The sequence below is a fragment of the Colletotrichum siamense genome (genome assembly GCF_013390195.1).
Source record: "Colletotrichum siamense strain Cg363 chromosome Unknown KSG_Cg363_contig05, whole genome shotgun sequence".
Lineage (NCBI taxonomy): Eukaryota > Fungi > Ascomycota > Sordariomycetes > Glomerellales > Glomerellaceae > Colletotrichum > Colletotrichum siamense.
In genome coordinates this window covers 83,031-99,981 of record NW_023501018.1, presented here as the reverse complement: position 1 = coordinate 99,981, position 16,951 = coordinate 83,031, and the positions used below count along the sequence as shown (strand labels likewise).

General features: G+C 50.4%; 4 protein-coding genes across 4 annotated transcripts; 1 reads left to right on the top strand and 3 right to left on the bottom strand.

Annotated features, from left to right (window-relative positions):
- Positions 1-2,565: 2,565 nt before the first annotated feature.
- Positions 2,566-3,729, top strand: CGCS363_v007686 (L-pipecolate oxidase; the record flags this gene model as incomplete). Its single annotated transcript, XM_036639535.1, has 2 exons — positions 2,566-2,685; positions 2,740-3,729. The coding sequence occupies 2 exons, from the start codon at positions 2,566-2,568 to the stop codon at positions 3,727-3,729; spliced, it is 1,110 nt and encodes a 369-aa protein (XP_036494018.1).
- Positions 3,730-4,122: 393 nt separating this feature from the next.
- Positions 4,123-6,579, bottom strand: msy2 (Mechanosensitive ion channel protein Msy2; the record flags this gene model as incomplete). Its single annotated transcript, XM_036639534.1, has 4 exons — positions 4,123-5,084; positions 5,137-5,923; positions 5,993-6,098; positions 6,149-6,579. The coding sequence occupies 4 exons, from the start codon at positions 6,577-6,579 to the stop codon at positions 4,123-4,125; spliced, it is 2,286 nt and encodes a 761-aa protein (XP_036494015.1).
- A 1,210-nt stretch (positions 6,580-7,789) lies between these two features.
- On the bottom strand, positions 7,790-8,778 carry asaB-5 (Hydroxylase/desaturase asaB; the record flags this gene model as incomplete). The annotated part of the gene is made up of 2 exons (XM_036639533.1): positions 7,790-8,330; positions 8,399-8,778. The coding sequence occupies 2 exons, from the start codon at positions 8,776-8,778 to the stop codon at positions 7,790-7,792; spliced, it is 921 nt and encodes a 306-aa protein (XP_036494016.1).
- Positions 8,779-9,391: 613 nt separating this feature from the next.
- Positions 9,392-16,526, bottom strand: MUP1-6 (High-affinity methionine permease; the record flags this gene model as incomplete). Its single annotated transcript, XM_036639532.1, has 7 exons — positions 9,392-9,530; positions 9,587-9,984; positions 10,032-11,279; positions 11,410-11,471; positions 14,060-14,753; positions 14,813-14,861; positions 14,920-16,526. The coding sequence occupies 7 exons, from the start codon at positions 16,524-16,526 to the stop codon at positions 9,392-9,394; spliced, it is 4,197 nt and encodes a 1,398-aa protein (XP_036494021.1).
- Positions 16,527-16,951: the final 425 nt, after the last annotated feature.

Below are 16,951 nucleotides of genomic sequence, written 5' to 3'. Positions count from 1 at the left end.
GTTGAGGTTCCAGACACTCTGTATCTGGTTTCTCTGTGGTGTTGCCTTGGCCCAGAATGCGACTGAGCCGCCAGCGCCGTTGCCGGTGAACGGTTCGCAGCCGACGAATGGCTCAAGCAATACGAATGGCACGTCTCCCGTCTTCGCTCCGTGCGCTGTACGTTCTCAAGCTATACAACCGTGGTTTCTTTGCTGATGTTGTCAGTTGGACTGCATATCTCGAGAGGTTGTCCTATCGCCCTGCCAGACTATCGACAACACAACATGCGTCTGCAACGACCAAGGGTTCTACAAGCAAGTGGAGAAATGCATCTTGTCGGGATGCACTCCACGAGAAGGAATCGGTGAGCAGGACAACATCCCTCTTCCTTTCCTAACGCCATTCCCTCGTACTTATGCGCTACACAACAGCTACGCAGAAGGCCAAGGCGGATTACTGTCACGACCCCGTTCGCTCGCAAGTAGAAATGCTCTACGGACTTCGTTCGCTAGAGATAGCCGCGTGGTTTCTGGTTTTGTTTCGGTTTTACGCTCGCTGGGCTACACGATTACGATACGGGTGGGACGACTACGTAATGATGGCAGTAGCGGCAAGCATATTCTTTCGAATCGACAGCAGAAGACGGAGAACTAACATGTGGTAGATAATTTACATTCCCGAGCTGGTCATCAGTCAGTTGAGTATGCTTGATAATATCGCCATTCGCAAGCAGGTTCTAACCATGCTGCTAGTGGATGACAATGCCTTCGGTCGTGACACTTGGAACTTGGAGTGGGACAAGATTATGCTGGGCCTGAAGGCAAGTCTACCCGATACACGACGCTTGCTTATCCTAACCCACCATAGCTCTTTTTCGTCCAAGAACCGCTCTACCTACTGCAGCTGGGACTTACGAAGATTTCCATCTTATTTTTGTACTTGCGAATCTTCCCCGGCCGACGCTTCAAAAGAATCACATACGCCTTTATCATCTTCGTCGCCGGCACCACGGCTGCCCTTGTTGGCGGATCCATCGTCGAATGCTGGCCCATTGGATATTTCTGGGAGGCATGGAACACAGAATATCTGATTCACACCACCAAATGTCTCAACTTGACGGCGGCGGTGTTTGTCGCGGCGGGGGCTTCCATATTTCAAGACATCGTTATGATTATTCTTCCCATACCACCCTTGCTAAAAACGCAACTACCGAGAAAGGACAAGATAGGAGTCTCTATCATGTTCATCCTTGGCCTCCTGATCACTGGCGCAAGTTGCTTTCGCATGCAATATATCAACGTTGCATACTCACCCAACCCTTTTTGGGACTTCGAGCCAGCCTTGCTTTGGTCTCTTGTCGAACTTGCCATGTCTTTCCTCGTCACAAGTCTTCCAGCAATACATAGCTATCATACCCAGATAGTAAGGCCTAAAGTTAGGGCTTATCTCCAATCACGGCGCGAGGCAAAGTCCTCCCAGAACAGCGGCAGTGGGCCAAGTGGGCAAATGCAGAGCAATGGACGATCCCGTTTTAGGACTGTACTGGCAGGAAGAGGGCAAAGACGCGCAAACAACAATCTAATATCGACACTACTTTTCACGCCAATATCGTGGAAGTCATCTGCCGACCGGGAATCTCGTCAAACGAGAGAAGGGTTTCCGACGCCACAGGATGAAAGTGTTTTTGGGAGCAAAGCCCCACAGATCTCACTTAAGGATCTAGGTGGAACTCCAGGGCTACGAAGTCTGTCTGATGTGGTTAATAGGAGAGACTCAATACAGGAAGAAAGGGAAACGGCACACGGTTTGGCTTGGGTTAGTAGGTCCGCCCCTCAAAATACCGGGTCAAAGGTTGGAGGAGATGATACCATATCCCCGTCAAAAAGTACACAAACGCCAAAGAGTTGGCTTGTAGGAGATGACATCGTGTAGAAATCAAAGACATAGAAAACAACACTTGTGCATCCACTTCGAGTAGTCAAAGAGACGAAGCTAATTTGCTCAGTCCATCCTTTAGCATTAGGAAATCCTCACGGCCTTTTGTAAGCGCCTCATAATCAATTTAGATGTCAGTTGAAAGACTTGTTCTTGAAGTATTCAGCCTGTGGTAAGCCACGGTTGTTTTCTGGATTATCCTAGATTAACAACATGCGTAAAAAAAGTCCGTGGGAAGACAAGCTCTAACAGGACAGCACCGCATGGATTATCACCCAGGACGAAAATCAGACCAAAGATGTAAAGAGGCATAGGATCAAATCATCCTAAGGATTGACTCTCCGAACAGCCGTTCAATTAATTGTCAATCATCACTGGTCAGCTACAAATCCGGTAATCCGAGTCACGTGCACATAAAGCGTGGGCAAAGGCTCCGCTTGGAGATCCGGCAATGTGGAGATCGATCCGGAGGAAAATCTCTTTTGTGGAGCTCCGATCCGCCGATACCGGCTGCTGTCAGCCGGGTCAGGCAGCATCTGACGAACCTGGGAAAACTGTGGGAGACCTTGTCAACTCTTGCGAAGCTTACCTGAAATCTGACAGCTGCGATACGGTGCCTGCGTCAACCGTCCTTTTCGCCCACCGCAAGTATGGACAAGGATAGCAAAGTCGTGATCATCGGCGCCGGCGTATTTGGTTTGTCAACGGCTGTACAACTTGCCATTGAGGGATTCAAGAATGTTGTGGTGGTTGACAGGCATATGCCACCTGTATGGAATTCCGTCAACGTTCTCGACGCAGGGCGGTGGCTGATAGTTTAGCAGGTTCCAGACGGATCGAGCTGCGACATCTCTCGCGTCATACGGTTCGATTACGCCGATGAAGACTATTTGAATGTTTCACACGAGGCCTACCTCAAATGGAGCAAAGATCCAAAGTTCAAAGACATCTTTCATCCCTCGTCATACATACTGACGGGTAGCATGACCGGCGGAGATGAATCTTGGATCGACAGGACGACCAGGCAACTGAGCAACAAGGGCTTGGCGTGGACCAAGCTTGATGATGCTGCAACCGCGAAGAGAGCATTTCCAATTCTTTCCGGCAAGCTTGCTGAGCCAGGATTCAAGGGCTACTACAACGACGCAGCAGGATGGGCAGACGCCACAAAGGCAATCATCCAGCTTCGAGATGAGTGTCTTGAACTAGGCGTTTCATTCATCTCGGGCCCAGCTGGAACCGTCGTTGGTTTTGATACGGACTCAGCGAACAAGATTCGATCAGTCCAGACACTCGGAAGCATGTCAATCCAAGGCGATCACTTTGTCTTAGCCGCGGGCGCTTGGTCGTCTAACCTAGTTCCGATGTATAACTCAACACTGGCGACAGCGCAGGTGATAGCGTACACTCCTCTTTCCGACACGGAAGTGCAAAGGTATAAGAAGTTGCCTATCTATGCGAATTTCAACACCGGCTGGTTCAACTTTCCTCCACACGCAGATACAAAAACTCTGAAGATGGCGGTGCACGGATGGGGTTACACTCGTACTCCTAGCAAGGGGGAAGCGTTAATCGAGGCAAACATCTCTACACCCCGGGTGTATCCAAGTCGCGAGCGCCCCAACTTCTGTCCTTCCGAGGGAGAAGAAAGGCTCCGAAACGGACTTCGCGAGATACTGCCGGAACTTGCCGATCGCCCTTTTGAAAAGGTGACCATGTGCTGGTACACCGACACTCCATCAGGGGACTTTATCATGGACTATCACCCTGACTACCAAAATCTGTTTGTGGGAGGAGCAGGAAGTGGACAGTAAGTTGGGATCATGATGCAAAATGGAACAAATTGGTTGTACTAACGGCGGTTGCTCGCAGTGCTTTCAAGTTCCTCCCTGTCCTGGGAAAATACATGTCACTAGGGCTGAAGAGAACGTTGCCTGCGAATCTGTCCTCAAAGTGGCGATTCAGAATGGAATACAAGGATCGACCAGATGTTTTTGAGGGAGATGGGAGCCGAGGGGGCCCTGCCCGACGTGAACTTAGCTTAGAAGAAAGAGCCCGTCTGGATTCGGTGGTAAAGAGTTATCTCTGAAGTCGTAGAGCAGGAGGGTCAGAAAGGTCATTATCTTGATTCGATACATATTCTATGAGAAGGGCCGTCTGTCCCCTCATCCGATATCCCGTATTTCGCTATTCCTCGAGGGCGCGGATCATTTACCAGCCCTTGTTTGTCGTAGCCCAGTCGCGGATCCAGGAACATCGACAGCGGAACTGACCCCAGCTTCTGTTGAAGGCATGGGCAATCGTGCTAGCTTTAAGAAGGCCTCCTCTTCCGCCACTTTGGCCAATCTCATTTTCTCAGCTTCCGCTGCCAAGCGAGACCGAGTAGCTTCCTCTTCGCTCATAGCAGGATCGATACTCCCGTGTGATTCACTTTTCACATCGTCCCATCGCAAACCTTGTCTGCGGTCCTTCTCTTTCTTGATGTTCTCCCCAAGCTCCGTAGTCGTATTAAGCTGCACAGTGTACATCGGGTTACCATTCTCACCCGCTGAAGGAAGCATTCCTCCAGGCTTTGATAACGGAATAGCCCTGCACGCTGCCACCAACGCACAGTGAAACCTATTGCTACGTTGAGAGCGAAGTTTGTCGTCGGACCAGTTGTTACGATGAGTGAACGCCAGTCGAAGCTCCATCTTATTGAGTTCATGGAGGCTGACGACATTGAGGCCCAAGCTGTCCGGAACGAAGTCTCGTGAATTGTTGCTGAGAAATTCCTCCATAATAGTGCGTAGGCGTATAATATCCTTGAAGCCGGTCCTGAAATCCACAAACATTGAGATTCCTTGTCGATTAATGCCTGACCTCGAGAAGTTCTCAATGCGCTTTTGAGAAAGTCGGTCATTGGAAATTTGCAGATCACAACCGTTGTCGAGCCGCCTAAAGACCGTGTACAACAGGGACTGGCGTTTGACGACGCACTGAGTTCCAACAGTAGAACCAGGATTGTAGACGTTGACAACGTCTCCCACGTCGTAGGGATGATCAAAGAAGACGAACACGATCCCCACCAAAAGATGATGGAACGTCCGGCCGACCGCAAAAGATAGTCCGATCGCCAGACTGGAGAGAATTGTCTGAATCTGTTTGATAGCCGGCACATATGCGACCACTTTGACCAGTGTAAGCCTATGACCACGTGGAATATTGGGCACGATACTCACTGATAAAGAATATCATGACAGCTGCAAGAATAAGCAGGAGAAACCAGTCGAATGTGTTGATGCAGTGGTCCATGTTGGTCATGTTGCGATAGATGTTATGTCGAGTTTTCCCACCTTCGGTGACTATGCCAATGAACTCCTCAATTCGAATGTCGGGGCTGTTGTTTTCGTTCACAGTCTTGAATATGCGAATGGCCTCTTCTTTTCGGTAAGGGCCAAGGACGTCGATGATGTCGTTAGCAGTGAGACCTGATTTGCCCTCTGCCACAAGTGGCAGCCATATGCGTCTTGCCAACGCTTCAGCTGAGACCGGACTAGCCCATGACCGCTCGATAACTGCGTAGGTACTTGCAGGTCGAAGCCAATGTGCATTAGGATCGTCTGATATGAAATTGCCAAACAGACTCATCATCTTGTAGCCGTCGATACCCATCCGAGCAAGGTAGCTGCTGACCCTCGTTCGGCCAGAAGCATGGGCGTCGCCTTTGGCGTTTCGAATGAGCATGTCTTCTCGGGCGAATAAGGTTCGATGAGGAGGGTGAAGATAAACAGAAGCGTCGTATAGTGTGATCAACGCGTTTTGCAACTCTCTTGTCCGGGTGAGTTTCACGTTGTCGCCTCGATAATGGTAGTGAATCGTGATGTAAGTGATGAAGATCTTCTCGATGAAGTAGAAGCAGACCCAAAGAATTAATTGCTGGAAGACATCGGCAACGACGTCATCCCACCAGAAAGCGTCTGCCGGCTTGTTGATGTTGACTGCCAAAAGATTGTTGTCGACAATGCACTGCAACAAGACAAATGTTAGCCAATACGTTTGAACCAGGGCTGGTATGCAGTTAGTGAATTGACATACCGCTGCGAAGAAGATATAGGTAACCAGTGTTGTGCCGAGGAAGGCTATCGGTCGCCGCATGAACTTGAAAATCCTCCAGTACTTTTGGTGCGAGGGATTCGTGTATCTACATTGGTTAAGATTTGGCCGATTAGATATTAACACTAACCAACATACCTGGCAATGAACCTGAACAGATACGGAAATCCAAGACCAATGAGGTCTGAACCCACGGCTGCTATCCATGTAACCATCAACCACAAGCAGATGTAGAACACAAGATTGCTGTACTGTTTCGCTTGAATGCTCTCAATGGTGCTGTCATCGGCAAACTCGGCGTCGTTGCTCAACACAATTGTGGGGACAAGAAGTGCCACGAAGATAACAGCAGAAATGAGGGCATATCGAAGAGCCCACCAAAATAGTCGGCGTCTGTGATGAGTCTTAACAACTGGTGGAACTTGCTGTTGAATCGCCTCCGAATTCGTTGGAAATGCTTCTAAGCTTTCAATCTCCCGAGCCCCGGGGATAGGCTGGTACGCTTTGGTATCGGCCCATGTTTTGGTCGGTGAGTCTTGTGTGGCGATGGACTCAATTTGAGGAAGCATCTCAGGATTGTGATTTGTGCCCGGCAGGCTCGATGAAGATGACCCAGGCGGAAATGGTTGAGGCATTGATTGAAATTGCTCCTGTTGGCTTCCTGGGACTGGTTTCCGGTAGCTCGGCGGGAAGCTGTCTCGCGGATTTGAATTCATATTTTCCTGCAGCCCCGGTGAATTCAACAAAGATACGAAGGTATTTCAAATCACCAGAATCAAGTTCGTGCAAGATAGTGGGTTATCCAACACTTTTCAGTTCCCCTCTATTTGCAGCACATCTGCAAGGCAGCAGCTCATTGCGGCTTATTCGAGGGGCTATGTTGTTCACCCCACGCAAGCCACTTGTCAGAAGTGCTTTCTATGGTGGATTTACTAGAGTGATTCTTGGCTTGAAATGGTGGTTTGAGAACAAGTGAAGGGTCTCATGTGCGGCGACTTCAGGGCGTTTCTCGCGCCATCAAATTTTAAGCTCTAGCTTGCCAAGTCTAGTGCTGATGGGCCCAATCCTTTCGTAGACACCATGCGCATTCTAGACTGTCAATTTCCGCAATTTCCAACATGATAGGAGCATGACTTTGAGAAAGGATTCCTGGCGCCTCAGGGCTGAAAGCCGGACCGTTCACAGACTGGTGGCTGAAAGGGCACGGTTGCAAGCGGAAGCGGCATCAACGCGACGCTAGTCTAATGGTCAGAACTTTATGATTTCGGGTTTGCTCTAACCGTTGATCATCGCTCTAACGACTAAGCGGCTTTAAAACGTGGTCCAGCCGCTCGCTCCATCAAGACATGCCTTTTTATTTTGTTGCCTGAAGGAGCACGTCCCGCCATGCTATTCTGACTCGAAAGCGGGCTTGAATGTGAAGGCAAAGGCTGCGGTCCGTTTCTCGCGACTCAATGGCTTTGCGTCCCTTGCGGGACGACTGACCAAAACGCACCTCAGCGGCCTCAGTTTTTGACGCAACGGTGCAGTGACATGCTCCTAATGATTACGCGCAATCGATATGTCAGACTGCAGGGTCTTGCACATAGGATGAGAAGGAACATCGAGGAAGCTTGCAACCAATCTGCACTTCCATCGGATGCTGGGAGAATTGAGAGGGTCTCGAAGCTGTGGACCTCAACAAGTCACCGAGACGGAGAATCATATGGGCGACCATTGATCTGGATAGAAACCGTTTGCTACTGGCAGTCTGTAAAAAGATTGATGTATCGAAGACATTTACTCGTGGTCATCAGGATGAAAAACAAGAGCTCGAACTTCAATGCTCTCTCGCGGCGGTGCATCTGGTCCAGCAGTGGGATCAACAAATGCCGTGTGGGGCACTCTTCGCGCCCTCCCATCCGTCTTGGTATCGAAGCACTTGATCAAGATAACTTCCTCCGGCGTGAGGCCTGCTTTGTAATACCACTGGTGTTCAGCCCGATGCTTGACTTGATAAGTCTCTCCACGCCGGTTAGGATAGATGAGATCCGTCACAACCAAATCCGAGTCTGACACGGAGCCGGCCTCGGCGACGGCAAGTGGGTCTCGCAGGACCGTTTTGATGGGTCGCCAGACGTTGATGATCTGCACCCGGCCCTTGAGCAACTCTTCGGCATCCTCCGGCAGATGGTGGGGCACACGGGAGAGCGCGGCCTTGTACGACTGATCGATGTGAACCCTCTGAACGGGGCCGCGGGAGACCCGATCCTGGGTTGCGGCACTGGGCGGCTGTCGGCGAATGGTGTGATCGAAGATGAAGATGCGATTTGCTCCAGTTCTATGTAAGTTGTCAGCCAATCTCTTTCCGGGCTTCCAGACGCCGCTATTACAAGGGGAAACCCGTACACGCTCTTCAACAGCTGTTCTACCTCCTTATAATATCCCGACTTGATCTGGGCGTCGTCGAGGAAGTGTTTCTCAGCGGATTGGTGACGATGGATCTGAAAGCCATGCTGGTCCAGAGTGTACTTCTCTTCATCCCCAGACACATCACGGATCTTGACTTGATGAGTCTCGAACGGTCTGTTGTAAGTCTCAGGCTTATCAACATAAGTGGGATGCGGCGGCGAGCCGTCCTCGTTTTCTTTGTGGTAGTGCACCTCTGCAAGCACGTCTCTCTTCAATGCAAGTGGTGATGTGATGCTCTGGGTTGGTTGATTTTGTGTCGAACCAAAATATGGTGGACCCTCGGAATGGGCAAGATGTTGAATAACGGTCGTGGCCATTGGGCTGGTAGATCCAAATACAGTGGATATGGGAATGAATATCTGATGAATCCTGAGGCTGGTGCAAAGGCACAACATCTGGCAGAAGCAGGGGTCTGGTGTGAATATATACCCCAGATCTACATGGTCCCCGCAAGCACGCAATTCTCGTCCGACAATTAGTGTCTTTGGATTCATAAGCCGCCCAACGAAAATGATCTACGTTCATTACCAATTTCTCCGCACATGTTCCAGGTGTACCGGGTAGACACAGATACCGGTTACACGTGATCTTGAAGCGATTTCAAATCAGCCCGAGGCTCAAAGGAGGCCAGTGGATTAGTCCGCCGGGGTAGCAGATGCGTCGTACGACACAGAAGACGGAGCAATCATCCGAGTGATTAATAATAATGATCTTGCTCATCCTCGCTGAGAGGTAAGGCGCGGCTATCTGTCGAAGATACTTTATCCACAGAGTAATGTAGGCTGTGAAATAAATTGAGTATCCGTTTGGACGATACAGGGGTTTCGAATATCAAGGCGCGCGTGAAATAGTTCTTATTAATAGAATAATGTACATGATAACTCCAACTCAACGGCTTTGAACGCCAGTACGGCTTCACACATCTAGTTTTCAGTCTATTGAAGTATGAACAAGTTTGGTAATCGCTGTCCCATCGCCAAGCACCTCTTCCTTCTCTTCAATCCTGTAGCCTCTCCAATGCGGGACCAAAATGGTCCAGACGTACCAGTAAACCACGCCGGCACCCAAGCTTGAAGTTGATCAGCAGTTCGTCACATAGAGTAGGGGTGTAAGGTAGGTACGAACATGCTGACGCCAACGATCGCGTATGTTGCGTAGAATAAGCCGTTAGACGGCTTAACTTTGGGTGGAAAGAATGGTGCGGCTAGCAGAGCCAGACTCAGACTGATTCTCAGAATCACAGCCGGAACCCAAGCCTTGAATGGTCTCTTGAGATCGGGTCGCTTGAACCTTAACCATAGAATGCCGCCTCCCACTGCCAATGCCATAAACTGGCCTGGATAACCCTCAACCTCTAGAATGAAGGAGTAGACTTCACCAGAGGGAGGAAGCGCAATGACCAGGAATGACGGGATATAGTGAACCAAGAGACCACCTAAAGGTGAGTTGAACGGCTTTGTGGATGAAAGAATATCGGAGAAGGGGAGGAATCCTTGCCGAGCAATCTCTTGCTTCAGTCGAGCCTAATAATAGTTAGCAATCATCAACAGTTTCAGTCGATCGTCCTAACCTGAGCGAATGCGACCACAAGAACATTTCCTCCAGCACTCAGTGCAACAGCAAGTGGTAAGATAGTTCGGCCAACACCTTGCCCAAATATCCGTTCAAAGAACAACGCTGCAATCAACTCGCCGCTTTGCTTGATTTCATCAATGGGAACAACGAGAAAGTACGCTACGTTGATGAGTAGGTACATTCCACAAGCCGTCGTCAATGCCGCCACAGTCACAGACCGCAGCGTGCGAACTGGGTCTTTCACCTCGTTGAGAACAAGGTTGGCGTTGTCGAGACCAGCGTAAGAGTAGAACACTTTGAACATTGAGGTGGATATAATACCCCAGTTCCAATTCGTGCCTTCCCACAGGTTCTCCCAGGAGATGATCGGCATCGTCGTTTGAGCCGATTCTGTCGATGGCGCAAAGAGCACAACATAGAACCCACAGACAATCATGAACACGACGAGGCCCACCTTCACCCAGCCCAAGAAGTTCTGAAGCTTGATCCCTAGTCGAGGTACACATCCGTGAATGAAGGTGACCGTCGTAAGAAGCCCAACGGCGAGCGCTTTGCGAAGTAAACCGCTTGGATTGTCACCTCCCAAAGCAAACAAAAGATATTCGCTGAAGACAATACAGTTACTGGCGGTAAATCCTAGGAGGACGACGTGAATAGCGACGAGGGTTGATGCCAAAAACCGCGGTCGACGATAAGTGAATTCCAAGTAGACCTTATCCCCGCCGGACCGTGGTAGCATCGACCCAAACTCCAAGGATATCATCAGCCCACAGGCTGCGATGAGGGCTCCGACGAGCCAAAGTAAAAGAGACAGACCAGGACTGCCCACAGATCGGAGGATTGCACCTGGAGTGGCAAATATGCCGCTTCCGATCACCCTTGAGATCACCAGAATGTAGGCGCTCTGCCAGGTGAGCGTGCGTCCGAGAGTCGAAGCTTCCGGGAGGACATCGTCTTCAATTGATCTCGATGGGTGTGTGTTTCCCGTTGCGAGTTCTGCCTCCGAAATCGAGGGCTTCCCCGACGAAACCGAGTTCTTTGGAGCGCTAGCTGACGAGACAGGCGATGGAGGAGGCGGCGTTATCGACAGCAGAGGCCGCAGCTCGGGGTCGTCGAGGGCACTCATCATAGGGAACTGGGGAACGCGAGCCAGAATAGTTGCTAGGAGTTGTTCCTTCGAGACAATCGTGAAGAATAATTTGTTGGCGAAGAACTGAACATGCGTAACGGCGAGATTCACACCCTGTTATCGAAATGATATCGCTAGCGGCAGCACATGGTTGGAGTCGGGCGGGTTATCATGCCGTCTGAAGAATGAGACAACTGGAGTGTAGGCGACAAGGATGTGCAATGCGGCCTCGTGGAAAGCTTACGCGCACGGCAGCAAAGTGATCCAAGGGAGGGTCATCGGCAAACGACACATGTCCACGGACGTCTGTTGATTGATAAGAATGTGGATACAACAGCTCTTCGATTAAGTCCCGTGAGGTGTGTCTCGAATGGCGCAATATTGTTTCAAGAATGTAAGTTTGGGAGGGCCAGCACAGAGAATGCCCGATCGTATTGGGGCGCGGATTCGCACGCCATCATGGCGCAAGGTGACGAGACATGGGTGCGGCCTTCTTACCTCCCCGATATTGCCTGGCCTGTCTCGACACCTGTTGTAGGTGCCGGACTGCCGCCCGTGCTATGGACCGCCGTGTCCGTGCTACCGCGGAACTTCGGAAGCCCCCACTTCGGCCGAACTCTTCACATGCGTGCTCAACGAGAAGAGCCGTTGCATCCTGTTGTCCTCACCACAGATATGTTATCTGAGTTTGAAGATGTGAATGTCGCGCGAACTATGACTCTTCTAGGAGTTGTACTGCCGAGTTTCAGGGAACATCGTGCTTGAGTTCTCTTAACCCCCGCAGCAGCTCCAAATCAACCCCGTAAACCGATTGCCGAACCTACCGAAGATCGTTCACAGAAATTGGCCAAGGCAACAAAACGACGTCGCATTAGGCCGAATGAAAGATTTTTTCCTAATCATTTTACTAACTACTGCTTGGGTTGAATACAGACTTTGTAGGAACAACGCAAATACCGTCGCATCCTTGCTGACAATGCGAAATAAACCCATAATTGATAGGGTCCTCGTCATGCCTCGGCCCTTGATTGACAAGGCTACCTACTTTTACTGTGTCTGCGCGGCTATTTCCTGTGTTCTTAAGTACCCCTACCTTATCGAAGACCATAGTAGCGACGATAAAGATAGTAGCGATGCCGACGACGACAGTGAGATATAGGCACAGGAAAAGTAGTCGCTCTACCACAGGCGATTGACCCCCATTCACTTCTCGTGTGATGTTTCTGCTATGTCAAGCTTCCCAACGGCCTGGATGAAAGTCCCAATATCTTGGTCGTAATTCTCATGAGACTCCGATCCAACGAGTCTAGGTATTAATAGCTCGACAGTGACAAGCCTAGCTTCCCCGCAGAACCAGTCTGGAAATTGACCCGGAGTTCCTATTGCCCCGTAAGACACAAGCACGGCAATGAGCTCAACCGTGTTCTCGTTAACCAATTTGAGATGCCTAGCAATTTCTCCCACTTGAGCATGGTTGTCCCGGTGCTGCTTTAGCAAGAAGGTTGTTTCTGGCCGAAAGTACCTTTGCTTGGCGACGTCCAGAGCAGAGACTCCATCACTGTTTCGTATCAGAGGATCGGCGCCTGCTTCCAAAAGCCGTTTGACTGACTTATATGCTCCCACCAAACTAGCCATATAAATCGGAGTCATCGCAAGAGGAGAGAAAACATCGTTGACTTGGTGTGGAGCATCATATTTCTCAAGCAACTGGGCGAGTATTATGTCAGACATGTCGTGATGCTTGTGTGGAAAGCCAGCCTCGGTAATACTACACAAGGCTAGGTGCAAAGCTGAAGCTGGTTCCTCGGGAGAGAAAGCAATTCGGAATCCGTCTGAGCCCCCTTTATCGGGTAGGTTCAAGAGGAACTTGATCCTTTCTGCCGCATTCCTGGTTTGCATACGGATCAACCACCCTAGGAATGTCCTATGACTACGGGCCACCCTGTGGTTCTCAGCACCTTGATCGTATAGATACCGAGCTACCGTCAAGTTACCGGAGTAAACGGCCGTCTCGAATGGTGTCCTGTCCAGGGATTGCGAGGTACCGTCAATGGGAACTCCCGTTTCCAAGATGCTGCGTACGGTGCAAATATCGTCTGACTCCTTGGCGGTCCTCACCAGAGAACTGTCTCCCCAGCGACCTAGAATTGTCGTACTGGCTCCGCCGTCCAGCAGTGCTTTGACCATTTCGTGATCACGATGATTGATGGCCATAAAAAGAGCAGTTTCTCCACCAAAACCAACATCGATCTCCGCATCAAATCCACAATCCAGACCAGCAAGCATAACGTCAGCTGCACATTGATGAAATGCAACAGCATAAACAGCGGGCATTTTGGTGCTGCCTACTTCCAAAACAGCATCCGTGGGAGCTCCGTGGCCGACAAGTAGAGAAATAGTGTCTCTCGTCTCATCCTCAAAATTTAGACCGTGTCGTAGGAGCCGTGACCAACGGGAACTTCCTTGTAAAGGCCCAAAGAGGGGTCGAATGACTACCTCCTTTCCTTGGACCATCGGTACCGTGTCTAACACTCCTTCACTGGCCCCTGGGCTTTGTAGAATCCGACAGAGAATCGCCGAATGACACATGTAAGATGCCATCTGCAAGGAATTCAATGGCACCGAGTTGCTGACCTTGCAATCTGCACGGAACAGAGGGTCTGAACCAACAGCTAGCAGTGCATCAACTGCTGCCAGATTCTTCGCTGCGACTGCCCAGTGCAACGGAGTCCATTCTTTCGTGGCATTGGCAGGTCGAGGTTGGAAATTTTTCAAGTACTCATCCCGCACATACGTAACTGCAAGTGCGTTCGGATTTCCACCTTGCTTGTGCAGCAGGTGCGCTATAGGGCCTGTGTCGGAATCGGGAAAAACACAGAGCCAATGCAACGGACAGATACCCGAGGTGTCTCCTATGCTGGCATCTACTTGCTTGTTGACCAGCAGCTTGACGATATCCACTCGGGCAAGTCTACATGCAACTAGCAGTGGGCTTTCACCAGCTTGCGAGACTGGCTGGTTGAGCAACTGGGGATTGTTGCGGATGAGTTCTTCCACCATGTCGCCCCTTTCGTGGATTATGGCCAATACCAGTGACTGCGATGTGGAAAGCTGTCCCTCACATTGCCCGTCAACGACTGCCTGCTGTGACTGAAGGAGACCAAAGCCCTCGGATTCCAAACGCCTCGTCTGGCTTACTTCCTGAGCTGATCTCCAAGACGAAGCTGATGCCGCTTTCAGCTTTTCGAGTGCCGTGTCACTGCCTAATTCAGCGGTTCTTTTGAGCCAATCGACCCACAGGCCCAAAGGTACCGTAGCATCTGGGGGTCCTTGATGGTCGAAAATGTTGATGAGCGTTGTCTGTGCTTGCTCGTGGCCCCATTTCGCGGCACGGAGTAGGAAGTCATTAGCCGTATTAATGTCGAAACGAACTCCAACACCATTGACGTGAGCAACAGCAATGCTGAATGCAGCAGCAGCTCTTAGCTTGTCGTTGGTGGAGGTGGAGCAGATGGACTCCAAGCTCTGAACGAGGTCTTTCTGGATGCGCTTGGGCATCTTTTGGTAAATACCGGCAGTATTTCGCAGCTTGGAACGCTTCAGCATACCAGTCTAACTTGGTGACAAAGTAGACACTGGGCACTTACATCGGGAATGAAGTCTAAGCCACGTCGAAAGTTGAGTTTGTCATGGACCCTGTTTGCTCTTAACATTAGGTAGTTTCTGCTTATGCTCCCTTGGTTACTCGGCTTACATTAGTTGCTGGGAGCTTACCGCCGACTCTTGCTCTGAAATAGAACCTGGGTCGGGTGTCAGGCCTGTCAGGTCGACTAAGAACGAGACGAAAGACTTGACAGAAACCTCAGTGCTCTCTTGTTGATCTCGGGCTCCACCGCATGCCTTAACAAGGCCACCCATAACCCGCTTCTCAATGAGATTATAGAGAGAATTCCCAAAGCTATCGCCCTGCATAGCTGTTTTGTTTATGAGGAGAAGAATCTGGACTACCTGTGCAGTAGTATCGTGGAGTTTCTTAGCATCAATTGCCGGCATTCTAACCGATCCAGAGCCCGGCTGGAGGTTTCCGATAACTCCTTCCGCGAGCCTGTGGCAAACGGTAGAAAACACATCCGCCGGTGTCCCCTGGATGATAGGAGTCTTGGAAGTGAGCTCCTGAAGTGAGTCGAGTGCTCGTTGTACCGGGGGACCATCCCCAGAATCCGAAGGGGCAGATTCGAGAGAGCTTGCTGCATGTCTCAAAACTTCAAGTAGACTCAAGATCCGATCCATGGATTGAAATCGTCTGCTGGGAGATGCTTGCAAACTGTAGCGCCATATTTTACAGAGTATCATCAGAGGTAGATCATCATTTTGATGGCTATTGAGTACGCGCAAGGGGATGAAGGTTGACATGATACCCGAGGACTTCATCTTTCTTAGATTATCCTCGAGTCCTTCAGTGGGAAAGCTGTCATAGAAGGCCGAACCTGATTCGAAGATGGTGAGCAAAGTGAGGCCATAGCAGTAAATATCCAGCTGCTCTAAGTAGGGCGGACGAATGTTCTCTCCGTATGACTCAGGAGCACAGAAGAACTCCGAGTGTCCGATAATATGGGTATCACCACTGGAGAGTGAAAATCCAAAATCGGAAAGTTTGACGATGAAGCTCCTGGTCTCGTGCCTGCAGACCAGAAGGTTGGAAGGCTTCACGTCGCCGTGAATAATACCGCAGTCATGCAGCGCCTTGAGGCCTTGAGCAGTGTCGATAGCAATTTGAATTTGGTCAACAAATGATGAACCGCCGCCCTGTTCCTGGAACGTTTTCAGGCTTCCGTGCTCTGCATATTCAAGGACCAGAGCGGGCATTATGCGTGGTACGCCGGGCAAGGGCTCCCCAGTGTCATGATACATGACAGCCAACAGTTCAATGATATTGTCGTGTCCTTTCAAAGGCGGGTGGCGTAGAATCTGCAGCTCAGTGGCCGCGTCCGCGAATGCACCGCCGTCGCCTTGTGCTGTTGCGAAGCTGGCTTTGGGATGCTTGACAATGACGAAGTCCCGCCCTTTAAGAATGCCCTCCCCCAGGCCGCTCAAGAATGATGAAGTTTTGACTTTTCTGACATCGAAAGACCCGCCACCGATTGTTACATCTTCAAATGTGGGGAGAATATTGGTGATGAATGGGTGTAGGCCCAGATCGGTGTCTCCACTGAGGCAAACACTCAGAAATCCAGCAAAGTGAGGGCATCTCGAGCTTCCACCAATATTGTCCGCATTGCTCCCGACGATCGAGTCATCTATGGGGCTTGGAACGGGTGCTTTCTGCCGAAATGTCGGAAGACCACTCTGGGAAAAGTCCATACTTCGTAGTCTGCAATAGTTTGGTTAGCCAGAGTGCTTGGTTGAGCACCGGAAAATGACAGCGGTTCATAAAGTGCAGCTGGGGAACGGCAGCCTGCAGGTGGTTTTCAGCTCCTGGCCCCGCACCACCCGAGCTGAACACAAACACGTCATATGATCTCTGTGATTGAAGAACGCATGATCCGATAGGCCAAGCGAAGGATGACCCCTGACAACTTGTGCATATACGGACGCGCCACAATCTTTGAGGAAATCACATTTTCCCTCAAGCACAATACTCCTCACAATGTCCACTGAATTCCAGATTGGCGTTGCGGGCCTCGGTATTGGGGCCTTCAGCGGTATTCTCGATGTGCTGTCGTCTTGCAATAAGCTGTACGGGATGTGGCGAGCTATGCGCGGTCTCGACAGCCATTTGAACATCC